Here is a 14704-nt window from a genome sequence, read left to right on the forward strand (position 1 = left end):
CTGTGCTGAGTAGGTGCCCTCATGCATTGTCACGGGTGCCAATCAGAGAAAACATTTCCTGAATTACTGTAACATTCTCTGATTGGGCAAGATAAACCGTGAGCCATCACTGCCCCGCCTCACCACCCAACCCAATCAGAGAACCATTTGCATGCATTCAGAAAATACGAAAGGATTGTCTGAATGGCACTCATGATAAGTGGTCAACCTCCTGTGTTCAGAATGCAGGCGCCGGACCTGTAGGCAAGTGAAAGATCAATGGAGGCGTCTAGTTCCGTAAATCCATGCTTTTAGGGGCATGGGCTGGGTATGGTGTATGAATAGTTACAAGCTGGACCAATGTGACTATGCATGAAATATCCATACCTGGAATTCTATAAAATTTGTAGGAGTACAAAGCCACAAGAACAAAAACGAAAAAAAACCCTCAAAGAAAAAACCATACCTGTCCTGGAAGAGACGAAGTGCTTCATGGGCCCAAATTCGGATTAACCCTTCAACGGGTAGGGTTTCCAGTGGCCTCAAGGCTTCAAATATGCCCCTCACCCATCGCGTCATCTCACGGGGGGAGTAGATGTAATGTGGCTGAGTATCCTGGGTAAATCTCTCCTGAAAACAAAACATTACAAAACCAAAAATTAAGCTTCACCCCATCAATGCAGGTAAAATGACAAAGTATTTTTATCACTAATGGAAATGGTTGGGTCATTACCTGGGACATGGTGTAGAACTCCACCATGGCGGCAGTCAGCGGCTCCGCGTAGGTGCGCAGTGAAGGAATGAGCCTGAGCATTGCGCGGTTGAATGTTCCATAAATCTGAGTCAGTGAGGCGGGTCCAGGGTAGTCCACATACACCACCGGGACATGCCGCAAAAACCTGCAGGGAGATTAAGCAGGAAATTGATATGTCCATGTGACAGATTTGTATTTTTAAATTAAGTGAATAAAAAGTGCCAGGAGAAGAAATGTGACATGTAATATGTCACATGACTTGTTTAGGGTCATTAAGTGACATTGAATGACTGCCATTTAGCAGACTCATACATTCCCTAAAGCATTGAACAGTAGCATTAAGAAAAAAAAAACCCTGATGGAGATGAACAAGATACCCAATAATAATGTCAGCATTTAAACCCAACCATACCTGTGGGACAGGGGCTTTCTTCCAGGGTCTGTTGGTGGATTGCACGCTCCAACAAACTGAATCCTTTCCAGCTTCACCCACGTCTGATCTGAGGTCCTGTAGAACCCACCATGTTCCACCATCTAAAAAAAAAAAAAAAAAAAAAATCCTGAGGAAGCCATTACAGCGAAACACGTTGATTTTACATGCTTAAAACATCCATTGATTGTCCAATAGTTCACTGGTTTTAGACTATATGGTTTTATCCAGATGGCACTTTTTTTATTATGATATAATACAATTTTACACATTTACATTTTTTCCTCATTTGTTGGCACATTCAAAGTCCCTTCCCCTGTGGATGGTGAGGTTCACCCCCCCCCCCCTATTTTAGGGTGTGGTCCTCCCTCTTACAGGGTTAATGGTGTTGTGGTGACATATTTTAGAGTGGGATGGTGCCACCATGAGGATAAATATATTCTGTTGTCAGGCTTGCACCTTCATTTCCCATGGTTTGAGGAGTCATTCACCAGAGACTGACGACATCACTGAGAATGCAGCCTATCCAATCACTAGAGAGAGGTGACATCACTGAGAATGCAGCCTATCCAATCACTAGAGAGAGGTGACATCACTGAGAATGCAGCCTATCCAATCACTAGAGAGCAATGACATCACTGAGAATGCAGCCTATCCAATCACTAGAGAGCGATGACATCACTGAGAATGCAGCCTATCCAATCACTAGAGAGCGATGACATCACTGAGAATGCAGCCTATCCAATCACTAGAGAGAGGTGACATCACTGAGAATGCAGCCTATCCAATCACTAGAGAGAGGTGACATCACTGAGAATGCAGCCTATCCAATCACTAGAGAGCGGTGACATCACTGAGAGTGCAGCCTATCCAATCACTAGAGAGCGGTGACATCACTGAGAATGCAGCCTATCCAATCACTAGAGAGAGGTGACATCACTGAGAATGCAGCCTATCCAATCACTAGAGAGCGGTGACATCACAGAGTGCAGCCTATCCGAGCACTAGAGAGAGGTGACATCACTGAGAATGCAGCCTATCCAATCACTAGAGAGCGGTGACATCACTGAGAATGCAGCCTATCCAATCACTAGAGAGCGGTGACATCACTGAGAGTGCAGCCTATCCAATCACTAGAGAGCGGTGACATCACTGAGAATGCAGCCTATCCAATCACTAGAGAGCGATGACATCACTGAGAGTGCAGCCTATCCAATCACTAGAGAGCGATGACATCTCTGAATATGGAGCCTATCCCTTCATTAGAATTCAGTGACATCACTGAGGAAAGAAGCCTATCCATTCAGACACGGAGAAGGCACCAGATTATTCTCAATATTTTGGTTCCTTCTGGATTTAATACTAGGAAGTACTGGCGGCTCGTGCTGTATATTTTGGGGGGGGCGGCAACAGGACTTCCCATCGCCAACACCCCCAGGAGGAGAATCAGGAAGACAACAGCAAATATTAAATTAGCTATTTTTACACAACTGGGCGGGCACTGCGCCCTGAGCCCACTCTTTTTTGAAGCCAATTAGAGCCTCGGGCTCTAATCAGGTGCAAAAAAAACCCACCCCATAGAAATCCATGCGTCCAGCATCCCGCATGTAGAGAAGGGGCCGGGCGCATGGATTGGGGCCTCCACTGCTAGGAAGACCAATTATTAATCTCTATATGGTGGGACTGAGAAATGTGAGGATGGGGCATGGCTCCTCTTACCTGTCTGATGAAGGAGATAACTCTCTGGGTGCCGTATTTGTCCATGTCTGGCAAGTTGATTTCATCGCAGAACAGCACCAGCCACTTTCCAAGCTGAACAGGCGCCAGGACCACGCCATTCGGTGTTCGCCGGTACTCGCAGTAATGATCGAAGGTCTTCAGCAGCAGCTCTGGAGTGGTGGCACTGGAAAAGTTCAAGCCGACAACCTGCAGAGAGAAGACGGGTCACTGAAGGCTCCAGAGTTTTACAAGCACAGAAACGCGTTGTCTAGACAAGCTGATGGCCTCACCTCCATATCAGGCAGAGCTCTGAGAGCACTGAACAGGGTCATGGTTTTCCCAGAGCCGGGAGGACCGCACAGCACCAGAGGTTTGTGTTCTGCCAGCCAGGTATACAGGAGAGCTTCGTGACGGACGGTGTCCAGGGTGGGCACAACGACATCCGGCGCAGCAACTTTGTGAGTCTCAACTTCAATCTGTGGCACTTTAGTTTGCCATGGCTGCCATTCTCCGCTGATGGAAACCTAAAAAGAGTGCAAAACAAATGTAAGTCTGTACAAAGAAAGTCACATCTCAAATCATCTATCCATTACTGGAGCCTCACCTCATAGTCAATGATCGGTATGTTGGGCGCCATCGGGAGTGGGATGGTAGTAATCCGTCTGATGTATTCTCCAAGCTCCGCTCTCATCTTAAGACGGCCGTCCCCAGAGAACGACCACAGGATGGCGTAAATCAAGTAACGCTAGAACACAAAGGAATACATTGAACACCACAAGCCAATACACTGAAGAGGAACACACGCCAATACACTGAAGAGGAACACACGCCAATACACTGAAGAGGAACACACGCCAATACACTGAAGAGGAACACAAGCCAATACACTGAAGAAGAACACAAGCCAATACACTGAAGAAGAACACAAGCCAATACACTGAAGAGGAACACACGCCAATACACTGAAGAGGAACACACGCCAATACACTGAAGAGGAACACACGCCAATACACTGAAGAGGAACACACGCCAATACACTGAAGAGGAACACACGCCAATACACTGAAGAGGAACACAAGCCAATACACTGAAGAGGAACACACGCCAATACACTGAAGAAGAACACACGCCAATACACTGAAGAAGAACACACGCCAATACACTGAAGAAGAACACACGCCAATACACTGAAGAAGAACACACGCCAATACACTGAAGAGGAACACACGCCAATACACTGAAGAGGAACACACGCCAATACACTGAAGAGGAACACACGCCAATACACTGAAGAGGAACACACGCCAATACACTGAAGAGGAACACACGCCAATACACTGAAGAGGAACACACGCCAATACACTGAAGAGGAACACACGCCAATACACTGAAGAGGAACACACGCCAATACACTGAAGAGGAACACACGCCAATACACTGAAGAAGAACACAAGCCAATACACTGAAGAGGAACACAAGCCAATACACTGAAGAAGAACACAAGCCAATACACTGAAGAGGAACACAAGCCAATACACTGAAGAACACACGCCAATACACTGAAGAAGAACACAAGCCAATACACTGAAGAGGAACACAAGCCAATACACTGAAGAGGAACACACGCCAATACACTGAAGAGGAACACAAGCCAATACACTGAAGAGGAACACAAGCCAATACACTGAAGAGGAACACAAGCCAATACACTGAAGAGGAACACACGCCAATACACTGAAGAAGAACACAAGCCAATACACTGAAGAGGAACACAAGCCAATACACTGAAGAGGAACACAAGCCAATACACTGAAGAGGAACACAAGCCAATACACTGAAGAGGAACACAAGCCAATACACTGAAGAGGAACACAAGCCAATACACTGAAGAGGAACACAAGCCAATACACTGAAGAACACAAGCCAATACACTGAAGAGGAACACACGCCAATACACTGAAGAAGAACACAAGCCAATACACTGAAGAGGAACACAAGCCAATACACTGAAGAACACACGCCAATACACTGAAGAGGAACACACGCCAATACACTGAAGAGGAACACAAGCCAATACACTGAAGAGGAACACAAGCCAATACACTGAAGAGGAACACACGCCAATACACTGAAGAAGAACACACGCCAATACACTGAAGAGGAACACAAGCCAATACACTGAAGAACACACGCCAATACACTGAAGAGGAACACACGCCAATACACTGAAGAGGAACACAAGCCAATACATTGAAGATCAATTCAATAGACAAGTGCAATTCGTTTAGTTCCAAATTCGTTTAACGAATTTTGACAAATTCGTTAATTCCGAATTTTTTAATCTCCGAAAATTCAGAAACTGGAAAATTTGAAATTTTGGAAATTTAAAAAGAATGAAAGTCTGAAAATTCAAAAGAATGAAAATCCGAGAATCTGAAATAACCAACTAACTTAAATTATAGGTTTGAAAATTCCTTTCAAATTTGGCTGTTCGTGATTGTAAGGAATTTATCCGAAGTTACGTATCATCTGAAATAACGAATGCTGTATCTAAAGGAATGGAACGGAACGATCTAATAATAATAACAATAATACTAAAACCTTTTTATTATTATTTATTATTTGTTCCATTCTATTTGTTTAGATGCGGCATTCGTTATTTCGGATAATTCTTAACTTCAGATAAATTTGTATTCGTTACGTTCACAAAAAGCCAAATTTGAAAGGAAATTCCAATACCTATAATTTAATAGTTATTATTGGTTAGTTGTTATTTCAAATTTTACAGATTTTTTCTTTCAGATTTTCCAATTTCGAAAATTCGAAATTTAAAAATTTGAATTTCCAAAAAAACAAATGAAACGAAATCGAACAAATTTTGTGTCAGTGCACATGTCTACAATTCAATATTAAAACCAAGAATATTTAATAAAAAATAATATAAAAGGCACGCACAGCGGTTTTGTAACTGCTCAAAGAATTCAGCTCTAAAAATAAAAAATATATAAATAAGATTTCTAAAGGCGTGTCCCTATTGGCTGTCACTTGGGGGACACTCACACTGGCAGTTTAAAATGTGCTCAGAAACTGTTAAAGCAGAAATAAAAGGAACTATACAAATCTCCTCTATAAATGGTTAGAGGTCCATGAGGGGGTCCCTCACAGGCCCCAGGTGCCCTCTTAGGGCATGTTCCTTGGCTGGCACAGGAGTCGATCATTCCTGCACAAAGGGACTGAACGGATGATGTAAGCCGAGCATGCGCGGCTCAGTTTACATGCCACAGAATGCAGGAAGTCAGGTAGGTGTATTCTATTGCAGCGACACATTCAAGTTTTGCATTGATAAAATCCCCTGCCTGCTTACAATATTGAAAAATGCCTTCAGTTTAGCCTCAGCCTGGTTGAAAATTACACAAGTCCGTCTAGTTTAACCAATAACTGCAGCTGATCCAAAGAAAAAGCAAAAATCCCAATAAAGCTCGATTCGATTCGCTCCAGAGAAAGAAAAACCATAAAATGTCACCTGTATGTAGCGTTCCAGTTGGTCAACCGGCATGGGGAAGTCTGGATGGTTGGCGTTGTACTGGGCGATGTTGCGGCAGGCCTGGTGCAGCATGGAGAAGAGGGAGCCCAAGCAGCGAAGACGAGTCAGGTCCATGATGTGTTCCAGCTTGAAGGCGTGCTCCAGAGCTTTGATCACCAACCCGTTCGATGTAAAATACGGCTGCAGTACTGTTGATGCATCACGTTGGATCTGAAAGACAATTTACACTTGTAAAACTTGCCAGCTACACATGTGGAAAAAAAAAAAAAAAAAAAAAATTAAAAAAATGCATAGTTGCCCCAAATGAAGCAAATACACCACACAGAGGATTTTGTACTGGTCATTAAATAGTGATGTTCCAGCAATGTTCTGGAGTAATGAACAGTAACAACCTCTCATTTCCTGTTTGAGTGACATCACAGAATGAAAGGAAATGGCAGCGCTCAGTGTGGTCACTGGAGCATTTATGTTCCTGCAAAGAGGAAAGTATGAAGGACGGATGTGCTTTAAAAAACACGTACCTGTAGCATTGGTGAAGCAGATTCTTCCCCTTCATCCTCCATGCCCTTCCTAATGCGGGAAGCCTCGTCCTCTCCCTCATCCAGCGGAATACTGCGCATGCGGGCCAGGAAATGGTTGAAAATCATGTCGGTGCTCAGGACGTCCTCACTGAACCAGACCATGCCGCATCTGGACACGGTGGCCAAAGTAGCATACTTCAGGTCCTGGACTTCAAACATGATCCGAACCTGGAAACGAAACCATCGCAATACAAGATAGGTCAGTGCTATGCTCAAAAACACACAATACCTTCAGGCTTAATACAAAAAAAAAAAACAAAAAAAAAAAAACATAACCCTTTGAAATGCAGCTGCCAGCTTGGAGTTAGTTTGTCCAAGAGTTGGAAAACTACAAACATCTGGCTAGGAGTAGCGGAAAAAAAAAAAAAAAAAAAAAATTGCAGCAAGTTTTGAATTTATATAGGATCAAAGCTTCTTAACTACCTTATGTCCATCCTATAGCACTTTGACGGCCAGGCGCTGGTTCTGCTATCCTGACTGGGCGTCATATGACATTTAGCAGGATAAAATGCCGGCGTGCGCGGGGACTGGAGGTGCTGTGCGTCCGTCCGACACACTGCATCTCCGATCGTAGTAAGGAGCCTCTGACAGAGGCTTCTTACCACGTGATCAGCTGTGACCAATCATAGCTGATCATTGCGCAAACCAGGAAGTGCCGGTAAACGTCATTCCTCGGTTTGCACCAACAGGGAGTGACGATCGGCGGCTCTCCCTGTCAGAGGGGGGGGGGGGGATCTGTGCTGATCAGCACACCGGTCATCAGCACAGCCCCCATCAGATGTGCCCATCAGCTGCCATTCAGTGCCCCATCAATAACGTCGGTCAGTGCAAATCAGAGCCCATCACAGTGCCAACCAGTGCCCAGCAGTAACACCTGTCAGTAGCCCATCAGTGCTGCCAATCAGTACTACATATCACTCGCCTCATCAGTGCCCATCAGTTAAGGACAAAAAAAAAAAATGTTATGACAGAAACTAAGAAAAACATTTTTTTGTTTAGCAAAAAAGAAAAACCGCAGGAAGTGATCAAATACCACCGAAAAAAAATATTTGTGGGAAGAAATTGATAACTTAGTTTGGGTACAGTGTTGTATGACCGCGCAATTGTCCTTCAAAGTGTGACAGCGCTGAAAGCTGAAAATTATCCTAGGCAGGAAGGGGCAAAAGTGCCCAGTATTGAAGTGGGTAAAAAGTAAAAAACTGACAGGCAACGCCCCCTCGCAGCTGCCGGGTGATCTCCCGGCTGGACTTGACATCTGCTGACATAGAAGACAGAGCAGCCCGAGCGATGGCACAGGTCAGGCTGCATTAATGGCACAGGTCAGGCTGCATTTCATGGGCACAGGTACATAATTTTAGTCCACCATTTGGTTCAGTATATGTTTTTTCCTTGTTTTCCTCCTCTAAAATCTAGGTGCGTCTTATGGAGCGAATAATACAGTACTTACATTTGGTGGCAGGCTGAGACGCTCTCCATTGGGAAGAGTGAGAAGTTTGTTGTCATCCAGGACAGAATTCAGATTCTCAACCCACTCAGGATCCACATCACCATCAAAGATGATCCACTGACGCTTCTGAAGCTCTCCTCGAACATTGTCGATGATCCTACAAACCAGACATGTTTAAATTATTAAAGGTCACCTGTACATGTAATTTCTTCTTCAATAAAAAGAGACCATCAAGGTCAACATGATCACTTTGAACAACAACTAAGCCGAGATTGGCAGGTCACGGTCAGATTAGCTACTCTAAAAAAATGTGGCCACAGATGGATCGAAATGCGGACAATTTAGCAGGGACCTGCTGAACTTTGATCCAGGTGTGGTCACTGCCGATCAACAGAAGTCAATAAACTTCTATTGAACAGACCTGTTGGAAAAAGCCGCTCAATCTGTGGCTGCCGCAGTCATTTGTGTATTCTGACAGTGGAAGAAGACTACCCCCACCGTCAGAATAGACCAGCATAGTGGGGAGGATCCCCCCCCCCCCCCAATACACCTCTAATGTGTGGTTGGAGGAATTGTTTTGTTTCCTTTATCCCACCGGCTGAATAAAAACAGAACCATGTATGGCCAAGTTCTAGTTAGTACCCGGCATGTCTGGAGCCCCATCCCCCCGAAAAGCCTTGACGGATTCCTGAACACTTACTTCCTGAGAACGTGAGTGAATAGCCCATCCGTCCATTCTCTGGTGTTGGGATCCAAGGTGCCGTACAGATGGTCCTTGCTGATTGCTTTGGGATCGATGATGTGAGCAACTCCCTCTACGCCTTCCAATCGTTCCAATGCTTTCAGCAACACCCTCCAGGCCATACTCTTGCCACTGCCAGAGGGGCCGACCATCATCAGGCCGTGGTTGATTTGAGTAATTTGGTAGAGTTGAAGAACCTGAACAGGAAAGAAAGAAATAAAATACGAAATGATGAGTGCACAATCCGTCCTATGGCAGGGCTTCCCACATAGCAGACCTGTAATACTGGTGACATGAAACATGGCAGGACTTACAACTGCCAGAGAGTTAGGGGAAACGCCTGTTCACCTGCAACCATAAAACTCTGCAACATGGCAAGCACCTAGAACAAGGGCCCACGCCCCAAGCACCTAGAACAAGGGCCCACGCCCCAAGCACCTAGAACAAGGGCCCACGCCCCAAGCACCTAGAACAAGGGCCCACGCCCCAAGCACCTAGAACAAGGGCCCACGCCCCAAGCACCTAGAACAAGGGCCCACGCCCCAAGCACCTAGAACAAGGGCCCACGCCCCAAGCACCTAGAACAAGGGCCCACGCCCCAAGCACCTAGAACAAGGGCCCACGCCCCAAGCACCTAGAACAAGGGCCCACGCCCCAAGCACCTAGAACAAGGGCCCACGCCCCAAGCACCTAGAACAAGGGCACACGCCACAAGCAAATTCAACTACACAGAGAAGGTTCTGAATGACAAGCCTGTACCATCAGCAACGAGATCAGATGGTGACAAGTTACTATTCTTTCTATTGCACATCTTCATGTATTCCAATCACAAGATTTGCTCCAACAGCACAGAAATCCATAGGTGGAGATCTATAATGGAGCAGAACTCTCCATATGCTATAGGTTCGGGTTAAATGCTCGCCCCAAATCTTCAATGTTGCTTTAACTGTACGATTGTCACCACACAAACCCCTAAAATGTCACCTGTCTCTCTGTAGGTACATCAGGTCTCCACATTCAATACAAACAGACAAAAAACAGATTTATATTCTGGCTCGCAAAACCCATCACTAAGCTATGACCAAGGAGCCAATTCTCAACACTTTCAGTATTAAAAGCACAACTAAAGAGGATCGATACTCCCCTTACCAACGCTCCCTCGCCGGCATCTTGTCCTGTGATAGTTTTTGGCCATCTTCATTGGCTGTCATGGGATGAAGTCACTGCTGCACATGTGCAAGAGCTGGGCATTCTGGCCCACAGGATCGCCCCCCCCCTCCCCCTCTCGAGCCACTAAAATTGTTTACATGCCAGGGTCACAGATAGGTAGGTGTGTTACATTGCAGAGAAGACATTGGAGGAGATTTGCTAAAGCTGGAGCACTCAGAATCTGGTGCAGCTCTGCATGGGAGCCAGCTTCTAACTTCAGCTTGTTCAGTTAAGCTTTGACAATAAAACCTGGAAGCCGATTGGTTTCTAGGCAGAGCTGCACCAGATTTTGCGCTCTCTAGTTTTAGTAAATAACCCCCATTGCATGTCTCTTCTGCATTAAAATACCTGCCTACCGTCCCCTACTGACAGATGGTCCATGCCCTACTCCATTCCCATCTTTGGATCCCGGGTCCCTTTCCACCCAAAAACATTTATTCTGGGTTTCTCATCTCCGTCCTGCTCTACATTATCTACAAAAATTTTAATATAAAAAAACTCCTAGGGCTGGTGCCGCTTGCAGAGTGATGCTTGGTGGCTCTTAAATGGAAGAAATGGGAACCCCCTTCTCTGTTTGAATTGCACTCTAGGATCCGAGATGTGAAGCGGATGGAAATCCCTGACTGACTCATTGGAAACCCATAAAATCGGGTTTGGAAATTGTGGGACCTCTAATGCCGCATACACACGAGCGGACTATACGGCAGACTTTGCCCGGCGGACTTTGACGTACTTTACGACGGACTTTCTGAATGAACGGACTTGCCTACACACAATCCACCAAAGTCCGTCGAATTTGTATGTGATGACGTACAGCGGACTAAAACAAGGAAGTTCATAGCCAGTAGCCAATAGCTGCCCTAGCGTGGCTTTTTGTCCGTCGAACTAGCACACAGACGGCGGACTTTTCGACCGGACTCGAGTTCAACTGATTAATTTAAAACATGTTTCAAATCTAAGTCCGTCCAACTTTTGAGAAAACAAAGTCCGCTGGAGCCCACACACGATCGAATTGTCCGACGAAATCCCGTCCGCCGAGCAAAGTCTGCCGTAAAGTCCGCTCGTGTGTACGCGGCATTACAAGCTTCTCCAGTCCAGTTTGCGGCTGGTGGCTTCTGATTTAGGTAGGGCTCCAACACAGGTGGATATTCTATATTAAAGGGCAAGTTCACCATTACAGAAAAATCTGTAAGGTGAACTTACACAGTTCCGCGTTAAACAAAAATCATTTTGAAGGAAAGCTTCACTACATTACCTTCTCCACCCACATGCTGCCAATGTCTTCTCCATCCCCATAGGTCATGTACATCTCCTGGCAGACTTTCTTCAGCTCTTCCCGAAGTGCGGTCATTTCTCCGCGGTGGTATTGGACGCCGGGGAAGACATCGGAAAGAAGAGAAAACAGAAGCGGGATATCTTCTGCCACAAGCTTGGGCACCATGGTCTCACAGACACTCTGAATCAGAATCTGCAGAAGAAAATCACAAAAATGACCGACCTGCTGGCTGGTTTTACATCTTCACAAAGTCGGGGATAATGGAGATGACGGCTGATGAAAGTCATACCTCCTGCTCAGGCAAATGTTCTGCAACTTCTCCTTCAACGGCGGCCTCTCCACGTTCCTCCTTCTCCTTTTTGATCTTCTGAATGCGCTCTCTCTTGACGTTGCCGGCGCTCACCAAGACGCTCTTCAAAGCTCGCAGCCCAAAGTCGTAGTGGCTCTGAGATGACAGCTGTTCATCACACAACCTACGGGGGGGGGGGGGGAATGTCGACATTATGTAACATGGTTTGTCAAGGATCTCATTCATAACCATTAGAGTCACACTGTATTTGTTCTGTGATGTTGAAGACATTCCACCGCTTATCCAAGTAGCTCCTGACATCAAATGAGCGTTGGGAATATGTTACTGAGGCAACTCCATCAACTTTAAGTAGAACTCCAGTCCAAACCCAACTAGTCTTATAAAAAAGCCCCCCCCCCCCCCCTCCCGAACACTTACACTCACTAACCTGTGAACAAAAATAAAAGGATATACTTGCCTATTTTCAGCCCACTCTTATCCAGTCACATGATCCTGTATCAGTCAGCGGCGGCTGCAGGGGAGAGGACTGAGCGCCAGTAACGGCTGGAGCAGGGAGGGGCGGGGTGATGTCACCATTACTGAAGTTCCTCGCCATTTGTCAGTCGCTCTTCTCTCCTCTGCAGCCGCCGCAACAGAGCATTGTGATCACCATTATTTGCACACATCAGGTGAACAAAGCTTTGATCTGACAGAAGGTTACCTCAATTAGTGTTGTCCTCCATACAGAGCTGCTCTCAGGCAGCCCATAGAAGTGTAGGCACACACTGCGGCTGCACAGACACATTCGCATATCAAAATGTGACATGCAGGCAGTAGAGGAGAGGGTGCACAAATCCAAAAGGCCAAGATTGTGTGATCCAATCGGTGCACCCGCTTCTGCCAGCATGTCAGATTTTGATTGTGGCCCCGCTTTCATTTTCATGGGCTGCCTGCATGCAGCTCCAAACTGGATGCAGATGCATCTGCCAGCGGCTCTGCATGGAGGACAAGCTGTGTAAATGAGCCCTAAAGGGGGACACAAGCCCAAATAATCACTCACTTGAAGAAAGGAACGATCTTGTTGGCGAGCACTTCTGCTGTGCGGAAGCCTTGAGAGTACAACATGACCTGAGCAATCAGCTGGCGGTCGGGTTTGGTCATGGCCAAGCTGCGGAATAACTTTTTCAAGTTGTCTGGTAGGTTGGATCTTCCGGCGTATCCGGGGTTCATGGTGATGAAGATCGCCATGTCAGGGCTGACCTTCACTTGCTTGCTCAGCAGTTCACATGTGACCGTGAGACCTGAAGGAAAAAAACAAAACCGGTCAATTACTAACTTTACCACCTCAACATTGCAAACAAATATTTGTTCTTCTGGGGTCCCTCGTCGGTGCTCCAAGCCCCCCGATGCCCCAACGGAAAGCCGCTTTCCATTGGGGCAACCTGTACGCGCTCGCCCCTGTCTGCATCTTATTGCCAGAGCGGACGGCTCGGTCCCCGCACTTGATTGACAGCAAGGGGAGACGATGGCTGTGCAGTGAGGAGAGAGATGGCAGGGAGAGCGTCTGCACATCACTAGATCAGGCTCAGGTAAGTATAAGAGGGATGATTTTGCAGAACAGGTTTTTCACCTTGATGCATTAAAGTGACACTAAAGGTTTGAATATTTTTTTTTTTTTTTAAACAAACATGTCATACCTACCTCCACTGTGCAGCTCATTTTGCACACAGTGGCCCCGATCCTCCTCTTCTGAGGTTCCTCGGCAGCTGTCTCGGCTCTTCCTCCGCTTCTGATAACCCCCTCTGGGAAGCGCTCTCCCAAGGGGGTTACCTTGCGGGCGCGCTCCCGTGTCCTGTATTCGGCATCCATAGCCGCCGACTACAGGACTCGGCCCCGCCCCTTGCGATATTGGAGTTGATTGAAAGCAGCGCGAGCCAATGGCTGTGCTCCCATTAATCTATCCAATGAAGAGCCAAGAAGACCGAGCAAAGGAAGAGCGCGTTCGCGATGCGGGACTTTCCAGGGCTCAGGTTTAAGATGAAACCACTAAGGTTAAAAAAAAATAAATAAATATAAAAAATAAAATAAACCCCCCCCCCTTCTGGTTTTAGAATCAATTTAAAATTTTGAGGCCTGTCTGCTTCCTTTCAGCAGGAAAACCCCAAACTACACCTCGTTAGTGCAGAGTTATTGATTTGCTGATCATGTGATGTGTCATATTTTGTCCAACAAAGACTACAGAGGAGATGAGAACAAAGCAAAATCAGAAGGAATCTTTTCACTGTTCTCTCCATGTGAGATACACAACGGTATATACAAGAAAACAAAATCATATGATGCGTTTGCAATTATGAAGCGTAACTAGAATATGAAATTTAGATATTGTTCACAAGGTGTGTGGCACACCCAAGGCCCGGGTCACACTGGTGCAAAATACGCTCCGACTTTGGGGAGCGCACGTCACATGATGTGTACAAAGCAATGGTTCCCTATGAGAGCCGTCATAACAGGTCCGACACAAGACTGTCCGACTTTAGAAAAGGTTCCTGCACTACTTGTGGTCCGACTTCAGCCCATTCAATATCAGTGAAGACGGATCAAAGTCGGATCCTCATCCTAACCATCCAAAATGGTGATTACAGCAGCAAAAGGAATTTATGTCACGCTGGGATTGTTTTGATTGGTCAAAAGGAGAACTCAGACTATCTCAGAGTCAGAGCAAAATCATATCCGG

The 14704-nt window shown here is 46.1% G+C and overlaps 1 protein-coding gene across 3 annotated transcripts in view; it reads right to left on the reverse strand.

Annotated features, from left to right (window-relative positions):
- The window catches only part of DYNC1H1 (dynein cytoplasmic 1 heavy chain 1), a 137835-nt gene that overhangs the window by 45320 nt on the left and 77811 nt on the right, over positions 1-14704 (reverse strand). For all 3 annotated transcript variants that reach the window (XM_073610253.1, XM_073610254.1, XM_073610252.1), the window contains exons 30-42: positions 13031-13271; positions 11971-12154; positions 11661-11873; positions 9155-9393; positions 8455-8611; positions 6948-7175; positions 6406-6636; positions 3487-3627; positions 3173-3406; positions 2883-3089; positions 1146-1267; positions 713-878; positions 446-609 (exon numbers count right to left, since the gene is read on the reverse strand). In XM_073610253.1, coding sequence (XP_073466354.1) covers positions 446-609; positions 713-878; positions 1146-1267; positions 2883-3089; positions 3173-3406; positions 3487-3627; positions 6406-6636; positions 6948-7175; positions 8455-8611; positions 9155-9393; positions 11661-11873; positions 11971-12154; positions 13031-13271 — 2527 coding nt within the window. The remainder of the gene's footprint in view (positions 1-445; positions 610-712; positions 879-1145; positions 1268-2882; positions 3090-3172; positions 3407-3486; positions 3628-6405; positions 6637-6947; positions 7176-8454; positions 8612-9154; positions 9394-11660; positions 11874-11970; positions 12155-13030; positions 13272-14704) is intronic.

The sequence above is a fragment of the Aquarana catesbeiana genome, linkage group LG13, assembly GCF_042186555.1.
Source record: "Aquarana catesbeiana isolate 2022-GZ linkage group LG13, ASM4218655v1, whole genome shotgun sequence".
NCBI classification, from domain to species: domain Eukaryota; kingdom Metazoa; phylum Chordata; class Amphibia; order Anura; family Ranidae; genus Aquarana; species Aquarana catesbeiana.